Genomic DNA, 22,241 nt, shown 5'->3' with positions numbered 1-22,241 from the left:
CGGTTCTAATGATGTACTTTTTGTTTTGATCTGACTCCTCTGTTAGGAACTAGGGGTTTTTATATTTCTTAACATTGGACGTGATCGTCTCTTACTAGGTTGCTAGCTACCGCTGCAACCCGGAAAGACATCAAAAATGCAGTTTTTGGTGGAAAAATTTATTCTCTTTTAGAAATAATTTATTTTAGTTACTATAGATTTTTAACCCAATTAATTTCCTTTAAAATGAGCTATTGAACAACCCTCTACGATGTTCCAGTGCCAAGCTATCTGTGGAAAAGAAAAAAGAAAAGAGAAAAAAATATCCCGTTTGGGGAGAATAACGTGGTTAAAGTCAATTTTCTTGATTTTCAAGCCAATATATTTCCCTTGCTGTTCAAGCCAAGGGACAGAAAGTTTCCTATACAGGGGTTTCGGACAAGGCGGTTCTAATGGTGTACTTTTTGTTTTGATCTGACTCCTTTGTTAGGAACTATGGGTTTTTATATTTCTTAACATTAGACGTGATCGTCTCTTACTAGGTTGCTAGCTACCGCTGCAACCCGGATTCTAAACAAAACTTCTATTAATAACTACTACACCAGATCTTCTTGATTGACACGATTTATGATAACTTTATTGATCCTTTATTTAAAAACTGGAAAAATACCTGAAAATTTGAAAATTAGTTGAATTTTTTGTTAGGGTTTTGTTTATTTACAAGCCGACATATTTTCTTTGTTTTTAAGTAAAGAGACTCCGGGTTACAGCTGCCGCTACACTCCGGATACCGCTACAATCTGGATAGCTTCTAGCTACCCCTAGAACCACCGTATATCAGTTACTATGGGGAAGAGATCGTTCTTTACTGTAAATTCCAATATCCTATCAGTAATGTTACATAGCAAACATTCCCAGTGAAAGTGTTCTAATATTTATCAGTGGACGTGGCAAACATAATATTGTGTGTTTTAAATCGTTCTTATATGTAATTTTTCTATTCACGTCATAGCTCTAATATAAAACTATGACGACATTCAATATTTATCTAGTAGAGTTTCAGACAAGGTAATTCTAATGATGTACTTTCGTTTTGATTTGACTCAATTTTTAGGAGTTTTGTTATATTTCTTAGCATTGGACTGATCGTCTATTACTAGATTGCTAGCTACTGCTGCAACCCAGATTCACATATATAGTTATTTATGAGAGGCAACCTGGCCAAGTGGTCCAAGGCACTGGTTTTAGCCACCAGTCTCTTCGGAGGCGTGGGTTCAAATCTTACCGCTGGTATACGATTATGTTTGCAGCTCTCAAAGTGGAATCTTTTGATGTATTAATTTGTATAAAAACTCTCTTTTTAGTGTTTCATTTACTAGTAGTTCGGGTCACTCCTTACTTACAATCCGTTACCACGAACTATTTGACAATATGTCAAACTATTGTTTACTCTTAGGCTACCTATCTTTATGATTTTTAAAACAAATAGGAAAAATTCCCCAAAAGGGATGAAATTTGATGAAAATTAAAGCCTCAAATTTGACAGTGGAGGCTCAAGTTCTCTATCAAGAGAAAATAGTGTTTTGTATTTCCCCTAAGAATGATGGCCAAAGTCTCTCGTGGTTCCCGTAGATCTCCTAGGGCAAAAATGAACAATAATTAAGATTTCTAGGGTCATTTTATTTACTTTAGAAAAATGATACAAGAGCATCATTTTCAATCTTTTCTTGCTCTAAATTTATAGATTTTTGTGGAATAGAGCCAAAATTTGATTGACTACAAAGTGATCAGAGAATCAATCGGTCTATTGCAAAAAAAAATTCTATTTCTCTACCTCTTCTGATCCTTTTAACGGATTTTCTTTTTATAAGAAACAAAATATGTGTAATTTCTAGTTTTAAGTTTTTCCTATTGGACATTGTTGCATTTGCATTTTTTATGTTAATTGCCCTTTTTTGTATTTTCATAAACGGGTTCAATTTTTCTTAGACTATATTTTCTCAATAAAACTTTCAAAGCAAAGAACTTGCTTGAGACATATTCGATTAAGAATTAAAGCGGTTGTCTGGTCTTTAGCTAAGATTGCGCCCATTTTCATATTCTTTTTTTTAAAGGGATGCTTCAGTTCAATATATTTGCCATTCCAATGGTAGGGGCAGATATTTGTGGCTTCATTGGTGATACCGAGGAGCAGTTATGCCAGCGATGGCACCAGATTGGGGCTTTCTATCCATTTTCAAGAAATCACAACGGCAAGGGCTATATTGTGAGTATAACACAACATCATATAACACATTCTAAAAATCAAGTGAGAAGCGTGGTCACTAGGCCATTTTGTTTCCAAAAAAAGGTCAACTTATTACAATTTTCTCTCTTGACCTATTTACCTATATTTTTACATTATTTGTCTGTTTTCAAAAACGTAATGAATTCTTGCTATTCAATAGTAACTAGCTCCTCTCAGAAGAGAAATTCTTCACATGGGTCTATTTCAAGCAGCTTTGTATTTTCAACTAGTAGAGAAAACCTAGAACTATTCAGCTTATCATTTATAAAAGGATAGGGTATGGTATGGTTATTATTGATTACCATTGCTACTTTAAATGTTTATTTCAATATCCTAATACTTATTTCACAGCATATAGAATTCAAACTCTAAACACTCAATTGGCCCATAGTTAGGTGTACCACACCTTAAAAAAAGGAGGAATTTTGAAATTTGAGAGCCATGAGAGAGCGTATAATATAGTATCTCTCAAATCCTGGATTGTGGTCCTCAAGGCAAAGCATTTTGAAGTTGAGGGCTAAATCAGTTATCCATTGTAGACGTAGAAGCCCCCGTCGGAATATGGTATAGTCAAACTGATCTGTCTGTCTGCTTGATTTTAGATGTTTAACTTCCCTTAGGAATGAGGTTACTCATGAATAGTAATTAACATTAGAAATTTTGTTTGATTCCAAAGTTTAGGGAAAGGGAGCTCAAATCCATTGCCCAATCTCCATAAAAGAGCATAATTTTTTTCACTTTCTATTGATCTTTTTCATCTTGTCTTATCCAGGAGTGCTTCTAGCGAATCGATTTTACCTAAAATATATGTCTTAAGATATGGTACACTTTTTTAAATAATCAAAAGAGGTTGTACCCTAATGTTGTAAAGCGTTATTCTATGGTATTTGGGGGTTGTAGTCGTAGATGCCTTTGTTCTCCCTTTATAGGGGAGATAAATTCTGGCCCTAAGATAATTAAACTTTGGTAGCGTGCCTTAGGCTGTGACCGAACTAATGAGGCGTACCGATTGGGTATGTTCGAGAAGCTAAAGGTAGATCGTAGAGAGGTTGTCTAAAACACAATACTTTTATTCAATTTACACATAGTAATTACAGATATAGATATGCTACTGGGACTGGCTGCCCCAAAAAGACCACAAGTCTCAAAAACTACAATAATATATAATAAGATACAGACACTTACAATGATCCGACAAGATCCCAAGGTATTTCTAATGAGAAAATAAACGGGCAGAGGTTCACCCTGCAAGTCAAAAATTCTGACTTCAGTCTAAAAAATCGGGGTATATATTTGGAAAACTAACCACGTCCTTCCGGTACATTGACGCATTTAGCCAGGAGATTGGTTATTGAGCAAGTTCCCTCCTAGCCAACACATTCCACGATTTGTATCTTTATCTTAAAAAGTGGTATTTTGAAACTATGTTTTTGCGTCTTAATATATTTTTACTCAATTAATAATTAACTAAATTAGAAAGCTTTACCACAATACTCCCCATTTAAAGAAGAATTGGCCCAATTCTCAATATTTTACTTTTAAAACAACATAATTTCGTTTACAGCTATTATGCTGTCATCTTTGAGTCATTATGTGCATCTACCCTCAATGGGTTTCCTTAGGGTTATGTTTCTGGTCCAATATAGGCCACGTTCTTTTTTTTGTCGAAGAATTTCAATTTGAAATTCATCCTTGTTTCTCTTTTTCTCTGTCTCTAGGACTGACAATTACTCTTTTACTCTGTTCATATGCCTCTTCTGTTTTAACTTAACCCCAAGCAGCTTAAACATAATATTAGTAGTTTTGCTTAAGTTAGATTTCAAGTTATATTAGACAAGTTTATGAATTATTTGAGTTTAAATTTAATTTCCCTTAATAATTTAATTTATCTGTGTGATGTGGTTGATATACCGTATATTTTTCGTTTTTGAAATGCCTTGGGTAAATTACACATAACATTTTGATTTTAAATTTTCACATATTTTTCCAGCACAAAGCATTTTCACATATTTCAATAACATAAGCCATTGGGCTATGTAGCAAATTTTCTAGGCCTAAATTAAGTTCTGATTTTATCTCACTTTCTGACGAACTTGTAGTAAAGTCTGTATTATTGCTATAGTTTCCAAAATATCAGTTGATCGAGTATGAGATGATAGTATCAGGATATATTTGAAGTGTCTTCAAAATTTGTTACTTTCCAAAAATGTGTCAAAATATGATTGAAGGAAAAATGGATCCGAAAAGATGCTACGAAAAATTTGATTTCCAAAAAAAAAAATATCTAATGCTGTATCTAAAATAAATATCCACATTAGTATACATATAAAGCATATATTCTTATATATATAGCAGAATGGAACCCTCAATTTTCGTATATATTAATGCATTCGAAAGTTAATTACTTTTAATTACTTTCTCCACTTTTTTAATTACTCCAAAAATAATAACCAGCTTGAAGCGAAACGTTACGTTTCTTCGTGGATTATTCTTTCAAACTTAACACTAAATTGATTATTTTATAATAAAAAAAAATTATTAATACATTGACTAGAGGTCAAAAATTTACATATAGCATTACATAACTAGTTACAATTTAAAGTAAATTCAAATAGCATAAATATAAATAAGCATTGTGTAATAATTTACACGAGTATTGAAGTCGCAAAACTAGATATGTTATTATACTATTGGTTAAAACTTAAAGCATTTTTTAAAACAAAACACGGTATAGACTAGTATTTATAACAGTAGATATTTTCTCAATTATATTTGTTACAACTATATAACTTTTCTCATATACGAATAAATATATTTTGTTTTAAAACTTTAGTTCTATTTCGAACCCACTTGTGTTATTAATTGTCATTACCTTATATGCCTGTTTGTCTATTCAGATTTTTAAGCTTTTCAATTCTTTTCGAATTATTAGGTACTTTAGACAGTTTTATAACGTTTTCGTCTGTAATCTCTCTTTTTTCAGCTTTAATGTCTTTTTGGTTTAAGGCTTTATTTACAGCTTATATTTGATAAGCTAAAAAAATTTTTGCTGTTCACCTTATACCTGTAATGCCACTATCAAACAACTTTGCCTTCACTCCAAAGGTTCGCTTACCAGGACTGCCTTCTGGTAGCTCCTTATAACGTTTCCAGGTCCTCTTGTCATGGGCTACAGCTAAAAAGACTATTATGAACTTGCCCACAAAATAATTAATTATTTAATAATTTGTGGCTACAATTTTCTCTTGGGCTATTTTTTTTTCAGAAAAAGTGGCCCTTCTGCCGAAAATACCTGGCCTCCATGGCACACAGTAATTCAGTTTTTGACATAGAAGTGACAATGACTATTTTCAATTTAACTTCCCCACTTTTAGTGGTCTTGTCTTAGATTTCAACTTCAAGTTCTTAAGGCTATGATGTGACTTACTATTAATTTTCTATTTCATGATAGTAAGTTTTCTGAAAACGACTTCCATATAAGAGAGCAAAATATCTTTTCTTGACTACTTTGCACATTTGTCCACTATTTCTAATAATCTCAGCCCACGTTAGCCAATGTAACAGTGCTCCGTAGTATTAATGCTACTTATTTGTACTTATTTAGTACAATTTTCATACTAGTTTGTTCGGCAAGTTCAAAAAGTGCGTCTAACAGAGTTTAATTGACTTCATTCAGTTTATTTTCCTTTTAGCTTCGTCTGGCTATATTTTCAACTTGAACACTTCTCTTTTCTTTGATTCGATATTTCAATGGACCCTAAGGGTTTTTTCAAGTCTTTTCCCGCTTTTTCAGTAAAATATGTCTTTTGTTTAAAGCCTATATTTATATATTCCATGTTCTTCTTTAATAATAATAACAAGTTTTTATGCTGATTGCCCTTTATGATCAAATTCATTATCTCCATATTTCTAAGAGGTAGGGGGGGGGGGGTTGTCTAATTTTTGCAACCTGTTTTTTTTTTAATTATTAAAAAACTTTCTTCGAATGTTTTTGTGTTAGAAAAGTACTGAAGTTTTTCAGCTAATTTTTTTTTTTTTAGAACACTTTTAATTAAGTTTTGCCTTGCATTTTCTAGTTCTTATTTCTTCAATAAAATGCAATTTTTACGATATACTGGTTGCCCATTTTATCCTAGCTTTAATTACTATTTTATTTGCCAAAGAAAGAGAGGCAATAATTCCCTTGCAAGGCTAAATAACTTTGAATTCGGGGCTCATTATCTGTGGTTTATTCATAAGTTTGAGTCTGGGAGAAGTACAAGAATGAATTTATGTTCATTACTGCGAGTTTTTTGTTGTGAAAGGTTATATTTTATTTTCAAATAAAAAGTGGATAGGTTTAGTTTCTGTTCGACGGCTTGGGATTTGGGTGTTTGGGTTGGCACAGGTGAAAACCAATTGTTTAAACTAGGGATCTCTTGTGCCAATTCGTTTTCTCAGATCCAATCACATCGCTAGAGTTAAAATTATTATCTTGAACAATGAACTGTGGTTTTTGGCTTATTTTTAATGGATTTTGTCCTTGGCTTTTACCTCCTGGTAAGTTTTTAGGTTATAGTTTATTTTTATATTGCTTTTCGTTTCTTTTACCTTGCACTTTTTTTTGCTTTATAAGCTTATTCTAAATTTTACTTAAATCTTTTTATCACTTAATTATTGTATTTATTTTTTTTTTTCATAGTGTAACTAATAAAAAAAATTATTATATTATACTATGACTAATCTTAATAAGACTAGAACTAGCTTGTACTAGTCGTTCATAAGTAATATAAACTCTAGATGTTTTTCCCATTATAATTATTTTTAATTTCTTCACAAACAGTTTTTACAATTCAAATGATGGTTTACCCTCATAATGTTAAAGGTCAGTAGATGAATTGTACTTACTTTATAACGAGAGGCCAGCCGTGGTTGAGCTCAACTCCAAATTTGCTAGCTTTCAATGACCCTATTTCAGAAAAACAACCTTATTGGTTTTTTTTTTTTTGATTATCCCCCCAATTTATCAAAAGAATCGCCTTTTAATGCTGATTCTAAATATGTATAATTTAATTAGGTTCACTACATTTATTTAAAAGTAACGTGGCCTTACTTATTTTCTTTTTTTTTATGAAGCGAAGCCTAATTCGTTTTTAAAAGTTTTGACATTACACCGCTCGCGAAGTCTTATCTCGTATCGGAAACAAAATTTTTGCAGGAACCTAATATGTCACTTCAGATCGGAGCTATAATTTAACGTTAGAATGTGACGGTCATAATTTTTACTGGCGATATATATTTTAAGGAAAACTTAATGTTATTTATATACTGATTGAAAAAAAAAATATAGATATTTATTTAGAGGCTTTTATACTCGTTTTATTTTTATTTAAAATTTTTTTTTGTTATAATTGTTTTACTCAAATATTAATCTGGTGCGGGCCGCGCTTGTTCTGCCTTATGCTGTTTCTTGGTCCATGTTTTGAACCCCAAATGTTTGCTTTTCTTTTTTATAATATTTGCAAGTTTTTCCGTGGTCTCTATAGTGTGGTTTACAAGGTTCTGAGTCCGAGTGCTGTTTTGTTGCCTCGTCAAATATCTTTAATCTTTGTTTCTCTTAATTTTTGGCCTTTTTCATATGTGTTTTCGCTACTTGTGCTGCTAACAAAGTAAATTGTTGCTCCCCAATTGGTTTCTTGTCTGTTACCCATAATTTGTCACGCAAAGAGGGTGTTGATGGCACTGGCCCCAGTTCAACTATGTTGGTTTCTGTATAATAATTATCAGCGTAACATTCGGTTAGGTTGCGTCTCGTATATGGCGTCTGTTCCAAAAGCCGTTTTTGTATTTAGACTTTAGGTGAGTCTAATGAATGAAAATCATATAATTCTTTGGTTTCCTCCAATTTTTCTTCTTCTTTGGATTTAACCTCTGGTTTATTATGTCTTAAACCAGTAGGTTGTGTTTGAGACTCTTCTCTGCTGCTTTCATCGCTAGTATCTGATGAACATTGAACTTTTCCTTTTTTTCTTGTTTGTTGTGGGAAGTTTGCAGCAAAGACTAGGATAAATATTCCTTCCACTTCTCCCAACTATTGTGGTCGTTAAAGGTCATAAAATTCACATGGTCTTCTGATATATACTGGTGAGATCGTGTTCTCTATTTCTTCTTCTGGCAGTATAGGCTCTGTTTTCCATAGTTTTGAAAAATATTCGTTTTTAATTCTATTATGGTGTATTACTTCCTCCTTTTCAGTATGTTTATGCTTTAGAGCATATGTTATAATATTTGGTAGGATGTTTATAATCATATTCGGCCCTTCCCATTCTGGTGTTATCTTTTTTGTTCCTTCCAGGTTCGCTTTTTAAACGTAAACAAAAACTTCTAGACAGTCACTCAGTTAATTTTTACGTGTCCTGTCTTATTTGTCTTTTTGTCCTGTTTTCGTGCTCTTCAAATTCCCTTTATTTGGATATCTAGCTTTTCTCATTCACATCACCGTCTCTTGCTTATATTTGTCTAGGTTCTTAAATGGTCTGTTATTTTATATTTCTTCTCAACAAATTCTGGGATCTCTTATGTATTGCAAAAAATGGGGTTTATTTTAAGGTACTTAAAAAAACAGAGTTTATTGCAAAGATTACAAATGGTAAATGGTCATCCCAATTTTAATTTTCCACTCTTGCATGTATTACCAGCATGTAAGCTAATTCCCTATGCTTAAGTTCAACTTTTCCTTTAGCGGCTGCCATGTAAGACGAGGTAATCCATCGTCTAACCCCCAGATATCCTGTAATTTCGTCTAATTATTTGGCTCTAAAACATGGCCCATTGTCGCTAAGTAAAACTCTAGGGAAAATCCTGTGTTCCAGAAATAGGCGATTGACCAAAACTTTCGCAATAGTTTTTGTCTTTTCATCTTTAATTGGAAAAGCGTATAAATATGAATTAAAATGGTCTACTATGGTTAGTACGCACCTGTTTCCTTTCCTGGAAACTGGTAGACTTCCCCCGGATCTCCAAATGTCTATTGACATTATTTCTCCAACCCCTGAAGGGGTGGGGTATTGACCTAATTCAGCCCTAGGGGTTTTTGGTGACGACTTTTGTTTGGCACACTCATGGCAGCTTTGTATAAAAGCTTTTACTTTTGAGTACATTTTTGGAAAATAAAAGTTTCCCTTCAGTCTCCCCATAGTTTTTGCTTCTCCCATGTGACAGCCAATCGTTGCATGTGCCATCTGTAAAACTTATTCTTCCAGAGATCTTCGAATTACTGGAATACTTTTTAAGTCATTTCTTCTATATTCTTGGGATGGTTTACGGTATCTTACAAGAAGATTTTTACTTTCGTCCAGATCAAAATTATCCAAGTCCTTTAAAAAATGTTCAAAGTGCTCTGGCAGTTCCGTTCCTTTTAATACAAAGGATTTCATTGCTAAACCAAAATCATCTTTATTTTGATTCTTCGAAATATTTTCATTAGTCAGTACTTTTACCTCTTCCAGGTCATTCTGGATGGTTGCTATCACATTCACTTTCTTATCTAGATTTTCTGACATATAGTCTGGTAAAATATGGGTACGTCTTTGTATATGCGTTGGGGTGTACGAATGTGATTGTAGAAGTAGTATCCACCGTGTCAGCCGGGCTGAAGTATTTTGCATCGTATGTAGCCAACTAATGATTTTTGGTCTACGCGTAAAATAAATTTTTTAACCAAGTAAAAATTGTCGAAAATATTCTGTAAATACTACAACTGCTAAACACTCCCTTTCAACTGTCGAGTATTTTTTTTTCTGCTTCCGTCAGTGACCTAGTGGCGTATTGAACTATTGATTCTACTCCTTCAGAATTTATGTTTAATAATATGGCCCCTATACCGTACCGCGAAGCATCTGTTTGCAAACAGAAGTCTTGTGACAAATCTGGTAGTTTTAGTATTGGTGCCAGTAATAATTGCCTTTTTATTTCATTTAGTCCTTGTTTTGCTTCCACTGAACATTCGAATTTACCTGATTTCTTCAAAAGGTTCGTCAAAGGTTGTGCTATTATGGCATAATTGTTTGTATATCGTCTGTAATAGGGTAACAACCCAGAAAGGGATCCGCAGCTTTTTTTATCTGTGGGAGGCTGTAAATTTTCTATGACTGTAAACTTTTCTGGGTTTGGTGAAATAGTACCTTGGTTTATCAGGTATCCCAGAAATACTAATTTTGGTACTACTATTTTTAACTTTTCTGGTTTTAATTTTAAGCCTGCTTTTTCAAACTTTTCCAGTATTTTTCTAAGTCTGACCAAGTGGTCTACCCAGTTTTCATTAAACAGAATTACATCATCTAAATAAGCCAAAGTTTCTTTTTTTCTTCCTGGTTCATTATATTTTAGCACTAAATTCATTTGTTGACTAAAACAATTTGGACTAAATGACAAGCCAAATGGCATACGTTCAAAAGTGAACGTTCTCCCATCGTCTAAGATTACTGTAGCCTTATGCTTAGTTTTTGCATCTAAAGCGATTTGCCAATATCCTGCTATTAAATCTTGAACCCCCTAAGGAATCTAAAGTCGTATCAATTCTTGGCAACTTCATTACGTCTTTAATCGTTACGGCATTCAGTGCTCTATAGTCCATACATAGTCTCAAGGTATTATCTTTTTTTCTGACTATTACTAATAGAAAGCACCAATAACTAGTGAGTTCCTTAATTATACACTTGTATTCCATATCTTTTAATTAGCTTTCTAATAATGGCTTTTAATGATAATGTGTTTTATACTGTGACTGTTTTATTGGAGGGACGTCTGTTGATATCTTGTGTATGATTTAGGTAGTCCTTAATCTGCTTTGTGTCTTGCAAAGGTCAATTTAAAATCCCAAAGAATATTTTCCATCCTAGTTTTTACGTTTTCCAATAAATGTTTGAATTCAAATTGTTGCAAAAATCTATTTTCGCCATTTCATACTTTTCTTGTGGTTGCAGTTATAATGAGGAGAAATGTTCGTAGCAAGTGAATTTTACGCTTATTTCTTGACTGCTTAGAGATTTTATTTCCGAATTTGAAATCTTTTCTACTGATCATAGTTCTACCTGGTTCAGTTTTGTCTTATTATTACTTAGATTTGATAGTTTTAAGTATGTTATACCATTTTCAATTTTTATAACTTGATTTTCCACGAAAATCATTGGGTATTCTTTTATGGTGTGTCCCCCTATCACGGTATCCATTGTTTTAGCCTTTCCTTCTTTTTCATTTAATGTAGCTAGAACTTGAGCTGTCGTTCCCCCTTCTATTGTGATTTTTCCACTTATTTTTAGGTTATAATTTGAATCATCACTTTCGTTATTTGTTGTTACGCAAATTTGCCTATTATTTTCATTTGCCTGGTTTATTGTTATTGTGTTGGATATGGGTTCCCATACAATCCCATATTTTCTGATGGCATCTGCTCCTAGAATACAAGGGAATGGTAGCTGCTTGCATATTATTACCGTTACTGTTATTTCTTTATCCCCTGCACTAAATTTTAGTGGGCATTCTCCAAAAATTGTCAGCTTGTGCCCTGTCACTGATGTTATGGTATTCTGGCATCTCCTTACGCGTTTTTTGACACTAGGAGGAAACCTCTTAAAAACATCCTCTCGAATTAATGATTTAGATGCGCCTGTATCTAGTAAACATGGTAAATTTTGAAAATACTCAATTTTAAAACAACGCAGAATCGGTAGACTATTATTATTTGCATTTGTATCACAACCTTCTAAACTATATAGGGGTCTTTGTAAGTAAACAGCTCTATCGACCCTTACAAGCTGGTTTCTCCGTTTAAATGCCCACTGTTTGGCCAAAATTTTCTGGGATTATCCCAGTTTTCTTCAGCGATGCTATTTTGACCCTGGGTATTGTTAACCGTTCGCCTCCTAAGCCTGAATTCAGGAATATTATTAGGTGTTTGTCAAATATTATTTGTTCCCTGCCTTCCTAAATTTCTGTCCTCCTGCGTTCTGAACTGGTGTCTTGTCTTGTACGTCTGGCCTTCTTTGCGTATTCTATGCCAGCAATCCGCTGCACAGTGGTTTGGTTTGCTACAGTAATAGCAGTAAAATTTTCTCTTAAGTGTTTGTTTGTTTCCTGGTTAGTTCTAAATATTTTTGATCTATCATTGTTGGTTCCCCAACCATCTGTCTTTGGTGGGAGAGGGTGCCCATATTTTCAATAGTTATTAGCTGCTAATCTCTCAAGGTCGGGGAATCTGTCAGCTATTTCTCTAGATGGCGACCATCAGCCTCCTTCGTGGCTTTTTGCTTCACGATTCGGCTCCTCAAAGCTCACCCTTTTTTGTCCTCTTTCATATTTTATACTTTCTTGGGCTCCCGTGTTATTTATTGACATCTGATCAAACTTTTCATATCTTCGTCAATTTTTAACTCTGTTTTAACTAGTATGAGAGACTGCTCTGAATTTTCATGTTTCTGTGATAATATTAGCCTTAATAGCTTTTTTAGTAACTATTAGCTAAAATTATGTAGTTATTCTTTATTTACTGTCTCTTCTTTTCCTCATTTCTCTAATTGTAAACACACGGATCTAAAAATTTTGTCTGCATATTCCCTGATACTAGTTGAGCTATCGAATGTGACTACCTCTGTTCTTAGCCTCTCGGAGATGCTTGTCTCTATGAATCTTGTTTTAAAAGATTCAATTAGAGTACTGGTGTCCTTGGGCTCTTTTTCCTTAATTGCCTCAAAATGTTTAAGGGCGCTTCCCTTTAATCTGGCTGCAACGCATTGCTCTTTGACCTTATCCTCAAACGATTCAGTTAGTTCGTCAAAAATTTTTAATTTTTCGATAAACTCATCTACATCTGAATTTTCCGCGTATTCTGGTATAATTTTTGCAATTTCAAGTATTGTTAATAGGGAAGTCATTTTTTACTTTGGTAAAGCTATTTTATTTCAATTTACTATTTTATCTAGCCTTCTCAACCCAGTTTTTCGAGTGACCACCAGTTGTTGTGGTGCGTTATTTATGGTATTTGGGGGTTGTGATTGTAGATGCATTTATTCTCCCTTTATAGGGGAGATAAACTCTGGCCCTAAGGTAATTAAACTTTGGTTGCGTGCCTTAGACTGTGACCGAACTAATGAGGCGTACCGACTGGGTATGTTCGAGAAGCTAAAGGTAGATCGTAGAGAGGTTGTCTAAAATACAATACTTTTATTCATTTTACACGTAGTAATTACAGATATAGATATGCTACTGGGACCGGCTGCCCCAAATAGACCACAAGTCTCAAAAACTACAATAATATATAATAAGATACAGACACTTACAATGATCCGACAAAATCCCAAGATATTTCTAATGAGAAAATAAACGGACAGAGATTCACCCTGCAAGTCAAAAAGTCTGACTTCAGTCTCAAAAATCGGGGTATATATTTGGAAAACTAACCACGTCCTTCCGGTACATTGACACATTTAGCCAGGAAATTGGTTATTGAGCAAGTTCCCTCCAAGCCCACACATTCCACGATTTGTATCTTTATCTTAAAAAGTGGTATTTTGAAACTTTGTTTTTGCGTCTTAATATATTTTTACTCAATTAATAATTAACTAAATTAGAAAGCTTTACCACACTAACAAAGCATCATTTTCTGGTATTTTGTATCTTTGAACAATAGGTAGTCATTGGATCTGGCATGGACATTGAATCAGCAACAAGATCTGTTAGAAGATTTTGCATAAAATCATGGTAGCAGTGACAGCTACAACCCAGTAAAGAGTAAACCATGGCCCGTAGTAATAGAAAATCATAAAAATTATGTTCGAAAAGAAAAGATCCAGTGAGGATAAACCATCACTCAAAGTTGATAAAGCAATGAAAAATTTCATTTTGATTAAGCTTAGTAGTAAAATTTTATTAAGAAAACCAATTTGTAGGAATTTTTAATTAGAGCCTAAAACATCTTGGACCGAAAATTTTTTTTTATTTTGACCAGTGTGGGACATCCAGCACTTGCAAATTCCCGCTTTCAAAGTTTGATTCCAATGTAGAGGAACAAGTACTTGTCAACAACGCTTAAAGTGAGGCTATTTAACTCGCTTATAAACCCTGTCTCCAGTTATGACTGTGAATCCTGGAGTCTAAAAAAAGGTGATATTTATCGTTTTGCTGCCTTCGAAATCATTGCGACGTATTGCCAGTATTACTTATCGTGAATTTCCAACATCAAGCTTCTGCGTAATCTCAATTTCAAACTCACCATTCTCGATAGAATAAATATGCAGCAGTTTAGATGAACAGGGTACATACAACTTATGAACAGCAGTCGCGAGATAACCTTTGAAGGCCGAGTATATGGTTCTCGACCTAGAGGGTATCCCCCAAAGAGATGGAAGGACACTTTTCGTCGCTTAGCCTACCACGTCTTCTCCGCCTCGCAAAAGATAGAAGTGCATACAGGAATTACATAAATAAAATACTGAAAGAAAAGGTCCAAAATGAAATCCAAGGACAGATGGAACTTAAGTCAAGTCAGTGTTAATTCTCATAGCTTCAGCAAAAACAATAGAAAATCTCCTAAGTAAGCAAAACTACTAAACATAACTAATATAATTTACGGGTTATTCATATATATATACTATATATATATATATATATATATATATATATATATATATATATATATATATATATATATATATATATATATATATATATATATATATATATATATATATATATATATATATATATATATATATATATTACCACGGCTACGCGGAAGGCTTGTATGTATTGATTCTCATTGCCGCTTGTCTTCCAACCATGGCTGTTGTCCCAATGAAGCAGCACGAGAATTTACATCGTCCTCCACTTCCAATATTTTCATATAGCTTTTGGTATAGTTGTTTGTGTCTCGCAGTATTTCTTGCAATATATCCTCTAAGTTACCGGAGTTCCCGTATTTTAAAGGATATCCAAGACGTTCTTCAATAGCTTCATCAGAGTCTAAAAAGTACATTTGCGCCCATATGAAGGTGGTTCAAAATCACCTTCAGGGGTCTGTGAAGGATGTGTCGTTAAATTGATTTTGTGATAAATTTGCCCAGCTACTTTGAAGCTAAAAAAATTATGACTATTGATGGTTTGATCATCACTTACGCTGAATGAAGCTAAAGCGAAACATGAGTTCAAGTTTTGGATCCATTTGTGGAACCCTTTGGAGAGCAAGTAACGTCCTAAGAAAAGGCGAACCAATTCATTTGCAGATTTTGGAGGTGGCAATGTAATTCGACCAAGCAAGCAATAATGTCCAAATGTATTACCTTTGTTTGCTACTCTTTCCTCGGTAAAATGGAAGGCTCCACAGTGTATACATACAACGTTGAAGGGTCCTAGTTTATAGTACATAATTTAAACTTTACTGAAAAAATATAAATGTTTTTACTTTCATAACTTTAATAAATCAAATCATATTAACATTTTGATTACTAAATGGTTCCATTGTAACTGAACCCCCGTGTAACTGAACCGCAAGCAACCGAACCCCTGTAACTGAACCCCCGTATAATCGAGCCTCCTGGAAACTAACCCCCCGTGCAACTGAACCCCTGTATAACTGAACCCCCGTGCAACTAAACCCCCGTGCAACTGAACCCTCGTGCTACTGAACATTCATGCAACTGAACCCCCTTTAACTGAACCCTCGTGCAACTCAACCGCCGTGCAAATCAACCCCATTTAACTAAACCCCCGTGTAACTGAACCCCCATGTAAGTGAACCGTGATGTGATGAAAGAGAGGGGTAATACCGAACTCTCAGTTACCATTCTTGGGAGACATCTGACAGTTTACAAGTGACTATGGAATTCCTGTGTTGTTTTAAAGTCACTTTTCTGTGAAAAGGTAGCGCGGCGGCAGAGTGCACCTGGCGACGATGAACCACATCAGTCCAGTTTTTGTCAGGAAAAAATTACTCAGTGATAATTTATTGCTACCGCTAGCATTATGCGCTTCTAGGTCCGGGCCTAGGGTACCTAGTGGTAAATCCAGACCTGAGCGCGCACATATTTCCTTTTGGTGAATTGACTTGACTTTCCCTTATAGCACTCTCTGAAACATCCAACTTAATACACAAATCCCTTTTTGATATGCCATTTCGAAAATATGCATGCACATAGTGTCTTTTGATTTAGTTCAAGTTCCACCTCAAATACTTCATTCTGTCAAATATTCAACTTGATATGCGTAGCCTTAATAGTACAAGTTTAATAGTAGCAGAGGTCATAGTAGGAGCAGTAGAAGTAATAATAGTGTTGAATTAGTTGTAGTAGCAGCAGTATTAATAGCAGTAGTAGCAGGTAGATGCCCCAGAAGTTTCATATTGATGCGCCAAGCTGTTCCAAAAAAATTGCTGATACACCTGTATCAGCAATCTGTATGATATGGCAAGTTACCAATTGCTAAATTTAAGGTTTTTATAGAAGGGATGATCGTAAAAACTTTGAAGGAGGCTCATTCGATTGGAAATTAAAAGTTCAAGTTCAATTTCGAAGAATCAAAGATAATCACAGGACAATCAGCCTTTCCCTCTTTAACCGACACCCCCCCCCCCCAAATATATCCGATCAAAATAAAAATAAACATTTTTCTTCAAAATAGTCTGAAGATCAAATAACCATGCCTTTGGGGTTAACAACCCCACCAGCAGCATCTGGGGCAAGGGCTGTAAGTTAAGCTAGTTGCTCATTGCTAACACATAAGGTTTTTGTAGAAAAAATTTTGTATGAGCTTTGAGGGGGGAGGGGGGGGGGGCTCATTCGATTTGACATCAAAATTTCCATTGCACTTTTTCAGAGTTAAAAGTGATCGGAGGGCTTCCACCCTACCCTATTTTCCCCCCAAATACATCTGATCCAAATTTTGGGACGGCCATTTTATTTAAAACAGTTTAAAGGTTAAATAATTATACCATAGTTAAATAATTATGGTTCATAACCCTATTGTGTTTTACCCAATGTAAGTACGGCGGTTGAGTTGCACGAGGGTTCAGTAGCACGAGGGTTCAGTTGCACGGGAGTTCAGTTGCACGGGGGTTCAGTTGCACGGGTGTTCGGTTATACGGGGGTTGGGTTGCACGGGGGTTAAGTTACCTGGGGGTTCAGTTACAATGGGGTTCAGTTACACGGGGGTTTAGTTAAATAAAGGTTGAGTTGCACGGGGGTTGAGTTGCACGAGGGTTCAGTTAAAGGGGGTTCAGTTGCATGAGGGTTCAGTAGCACGAGGGTTCAGTTGCACGGGGGTTCAGTTGAACGGGGGATCAGTTGCACGGGGATTCGGTTATACGGGGGTTCAGTTACACGGTGGTTCGGTTATGCGGGGGTTCAGTTACACGGTGGTTCAGTTACACGGGGGTTCAGTTACACGGGTTCAGTTGCTTGGGGTTCAGTTACACGGGGGTTTAGTTACACGCACACCGCTGATCTGTGGCAGTTTCATGCTTGGTAGATTGTTTGATTTTATTTTTGCTCATTTTTGTTTAACGGAGTTCTTTACTTTTCTTTGAAAAACTTTTTTTATAGAAAACATTTTTTTAATTAATTTCTGTTCGTTTTATATTAACATATTCTTTTCAGGGAAAAAGAGAATAATATTTTAAATCTTTTCATTTTTTAAGACGTTTTTTTTTTAGTTTGGCCTGCTATTTGTATGCTGGAGAAAAGTTTTCAGCAATTTTTAACAACATACACCCCTTAAAAAATCTGGACACAAATAGTAGTGTTTAATTTAGTTTCATACCTCCTCTAGTTGACCTGAAATGGAAAATTTTATACCATTCGCAAACAAATCTGTTTACTTTCTTTGATAGCTTGGATACATTTACACTATTTGGATTTGGTTAAATTTTAAGTGCAGAGGTAGCCCCAAAAGTTTGAACATAATACCCTCAGTCGTTCTTGGGATACTGCTGAGATGCCTTATTGGGAATTAGCATTAACATAGTGTATTTTAATTTAATCTTAAGACAACATTTAGTTTATAAACATAAAGGGCAAATGGGAGGGGGGGCGTGGGAGGGGGATTTGTTGCCCTCCAATTACTTTCAACTATTAAATAGGGCATCAGCCATTTCTATTTTCAATCGAATGAACCCTTTTCGAAGTTCCCACGACAACTCCTTCGATACGAAGTGCCCTGGTCTAAACAACAACATAAGAAAAATAATACTTTATATCCACATCGATCTTTAGGCCTACTATAAAACTGTCAAACCTTCCAATCACTTTTGACTATTAAAAAGAGCACTAGGCCTTTCGATTTTCAATCGAATGAGCCCTTTTCGAGTTTCTACGACAACGCTTTCTATAAACACCTTATATGCCCGCAGGGCATAAATTAAAAACCTTACCCTAAGGGCTGTTAGGGTGGTTGTCATCCTCTGAGACCTAATTTCCAGACTTTTCAACTACGTTAAACAAAATGGCAATCTCAAAATTTTGATTGGATATGTTTGGAGAAATGGTGGGCGTGAGAGGGGCGTTAGTTGCTCTCCAATCACTTTCAACTATTAAAAATGGCACTAGCCCTTTCAATTTAAAATCAAATGAGCTCTTTTGAAGTTTCTACGACAACAATTTAAATACAAACCTTATATACCCCCAGGGCATAATTTACAGCCCTAAGGGCTGGGGGGGGGGTTGTCTTTCTCAAAGACCAAATTTCCAGAACTTTCTACTACGTTAAACAAAATGACTATCTGAAATTTTTGATTGGATGTGTTTGGGGGAATGGTGGGCGTGAGAGGGGGGTTAGTTACCTTCCAATCCCTTTCGACTACTAAAAAGAGCACTAGCCCTCTCAATTTCCAATTGAATGAGCCCATTTTGAAGTTTTAAGACAATTCTATCTATTAAAACCTTACATGCCCCCAGGGTATATCTTACAACCTTTGCCCTGGGGGATCTGGGGGGTTTGTCATCATCTAATACATAATATCCAGAATTTTCAGTGAAGTTGAACAAAATGGCTATCTCTAAATTTTGATTGAATGTTTTTGGGGAAATGGTGGGCGTGAGAGGGGGGGGGGGTAATTACTCTCCACTCACTTTTGACTATTGAAAAGGGCAATCAAATGAGCATTTTCAAATGAGCCCTTTTTGAAATTTCTACAAAAACTTTCTATATAAACCTTATATGCCCCCTGGGCATAACTTACAACCCTTTCACTGAGGGCTCTGAGGGGGTTATCATCCTAAAAGACCTAATTTCCAGAACTTTCAACTATGTTGAACAAAATGGATATCTCAAAATTTTGATTGGATGTGTTTGGGAAAATGGTGGGCGTGAGAGGGGGGTTAGTTTCCCTTCAATTACTTTCGACTATTAAAAAGGGCACTAGCCCTTTCAATTTTCAATTGAATGAGCCCTTTTTGAAGTTTCTACAACATCACTTCCAATAATAACCTTATATGCCCCCAGGGCATAACTTACAACCCTTGCCCTGAGGCCGGGGGGGGGGTTCATCCTTAAATACCTAATTTACAAAACTTTCAGCTACGTAAACTGACTGTCTAAAAATTTTTATTGGATGTGTTTGGGGAAAAGGTTGGCGTGAAAGGGGGGTTAGTTGCCCTCAAATCATTTTCGACTATTAAAAAGAGCACTAGCCCTTTCAATTTCCAATCGAATGAGCCCTTTTTCAAGTTTCTACGACAAAGATTTCAGTAAAAACCTTATATGCCCCCAGGGTATAACTTATAACCCCTGCCCTGAAGACTATGGGGGGAGTGTCCTGCTCAAAGGCATAATTTCCTGAACCTTAAACTGCGTGGAAAAAAACAGCTATCTCAAAATTTTGATCGGATGTGTTTGGGGAAATGGTGGGCGTGGAAGGGGTATTAGTTGGCTTCCAATCACTTTCGACTATTAAAAAGAGCACTAGCCATTTCAATTTCCAATAGAATTACCCCTATTTGAAGTTTCTACGACAACGCGTTCTAAAAAAACCTTATATGCCCCTGGGGCATAACTTACAACCCTTGCCCTGAGGGCTATGGGGGGGTGTCATCCTCAAAGATCTAATTTCCAGAACTTAAAACTAGGTTGAACAAAATGGCTATCTTAAAATTTTGATTTGATGTGTTTGGGGAAAAGGTGGGCGAGAGAGGGGGGTTAGTTGCCCTGCAATCTTTTTCGACTATTAAAAAGGGCGGCACTAGCCCTTTGAATTTCCAATCGAATGAGCCTTTTTTGAAGCTTCTACGACAACGCCTTCTATAAAAACCCTTATACGCCCCCAGGGTATAACTTACAGCCCTTTCTCTGAAGGCTGTGGGGGAGTGTCCTGCTCAAAAACACAATTTATATCTGAAAATCAACTACGCTGAAAAAATGGCTATCTCAAAATTTTGATTGGATGTGTTTCGGGAAATGGTGGGCGTGGAAGGGGTGTTAGTTGCCTTCCAATCACTTTCGACTATTAAAAAGGGCAAAAGCCACTCCAATTTCTAATTGAATGAGCCCTTTTCTAAGTTTCAAAGACAACTTCTTCGATACGAAGTGCCCTGGTATAAAGGAAAAAATTATAAATAATTCATTGTGCCAACATCGTTCTTTGCTTAGGCAGCGCAATTGCGCTGCCTATGAAAATGTCAAGCCTTCCTATCCCTTTCGATTATTAAAAAGGGCACTAGCCCTTTCAATTTCCAATCGAATGAGCTTTTTTTGAGTTTCTCCGACAACACTTTCTACAAACACCTTATATGCCCCCAGGGCATAAATTACAACACTTGCCCTAAGAACTTTGAGGGGGTTGTCATCCTGAAAGACCTAATTTTGATTGGATGTGTTTGGGGAAATGGTGAGAGTGAGAGGGGCGTCAGTTGCCGTTCAATCACATTCGGCTTATAAAAAATGGCACTAGCCCTCTCAATTTCCAATTGAATGAGCCATTTTGAAGTTTCTACGACAAGGATTTCAATAAAAACCTTATATTCCTCCAGGGCATAGCTTACAACCCTTGCCCTGAGGGCTGGGGGTGGGGTTGTCATTCTCGAAGTCCTAATTTCCAGAACTTTCAACTAGGTTGATGAAAATTGTTATCTCAAAATTTTGATTGGATGTGTTTGTATAAAAAGCGTATATGCCCCAGGGCATAACTTACAACCCTTGACCTGAGGGCTGTGAGGGGGTTGTCATCCTCAAAGACATAATTTTCGGACCTTTCAACTACTTTGAACAAAATGGCTATCTCAAAATTTTGATTGGATGTGTTTGAGGAAATGGTGGGCGTGAGAAGCAGGTTACTGGCCATCCAATCCTTTCGACTGTTAAAAAGGGCACTAGCCGTTTCAATTTCCAATCGAATGATTCCTTTTTGAAGTTTCTACGACAGTGCTTTCTATAAAAAAAAACTTTATATGGCCCCAGGGAATAATCTACAACCCTTGCCCTGAAGGCTGTGGAGGGGGGGAGTGTCATCCTCAAAAACATAATTTCCAGACTTTTTAACTACGTCGAACATAATGGCTATCTCAAAATTTTTATTGGACGTGTTTGGGGAAAAGGTGGGCGAGAAAGGGGGTTTAGTTACCCTCCAATCACTTTCGACTATTAAAAAGTGCACTAGCCCTTTGAATTTCCAATCGACCGAGCCTTTTTTGAAGTTTCTACGTGAAAGCTTTCTATAAAAACCTTATATACCCCCAGGGCATTACAACCCTTGCCCTGAGGGTAGTGGGGGAGTGTCCTCCTCAAAAATATAATTTCTATCTGGAAATCAACTACGCTGAGCAAAATGGCTATCTCAAAATTTTGATTGGGTGTGTTTGGAGGAATGGTAGGCGTGAGAGGGGGGTTAGTCACACTGCAATCACTTTCGACTATTAAAAAGGGCACTAGCCCTCTCAATTTTCAATTGAATGAGCCCTTTTTGAATTTTTAAGACAACTCTATCTATAAAAACCTTATATGCCCCCAGGGCATAACT

The 22,241-nt window shown here is 35.6% G+C and overlaps 1 protein-coding gene across 1 annotated transcript in view; it reads left to right on the top strand.

Annotated features, from left to right (window-relative positions):
* The first annotated feature begins 2,093 nt into the window (after positions 1-2,093).
* LOC148942916 (sucrase-isomaltase, intestinal-like) overlaps positions 2,094-22,241 on the top strand; it is a 58,274-nt gene continuing 38,126 nt past the window's right edge. Inside the window, exon 1 of the mRNA XM_089102180.1 lies at positions 2,094-2,245. Within this exon, the coding sequence (XP_088958306.1) occupies positions 2,096-2,245 (150 nt within the window). The 5' untranslated portion in view covers positions 2,094-2,095. The remainder of the gene's footprint in view (positions 2,246-22,241) is intronic.

The sequence above is a fragment of the Artemia sp. Qi Xiang Cuo genome, chromosome 16, assembly GCF_049724085.1.
Source record: "Artemia sp. Qi Xiang Cuo chromosome 16, ASM4972408v1, whole genome shotgun sequence".
Classification (NCBI taxonomy): domain Eukaryota; kingdom Metazoa; phylum Arthropoda; class Branchiopoda; order Anostraca; family Artemiidae; genus Artemia; species Artemia sp. Qi Xiang Cuo.
Note: the sequence above shows the minus strand (reverse complement) of the source record. Positions and strands in the feature narration are given on the sequence as shown.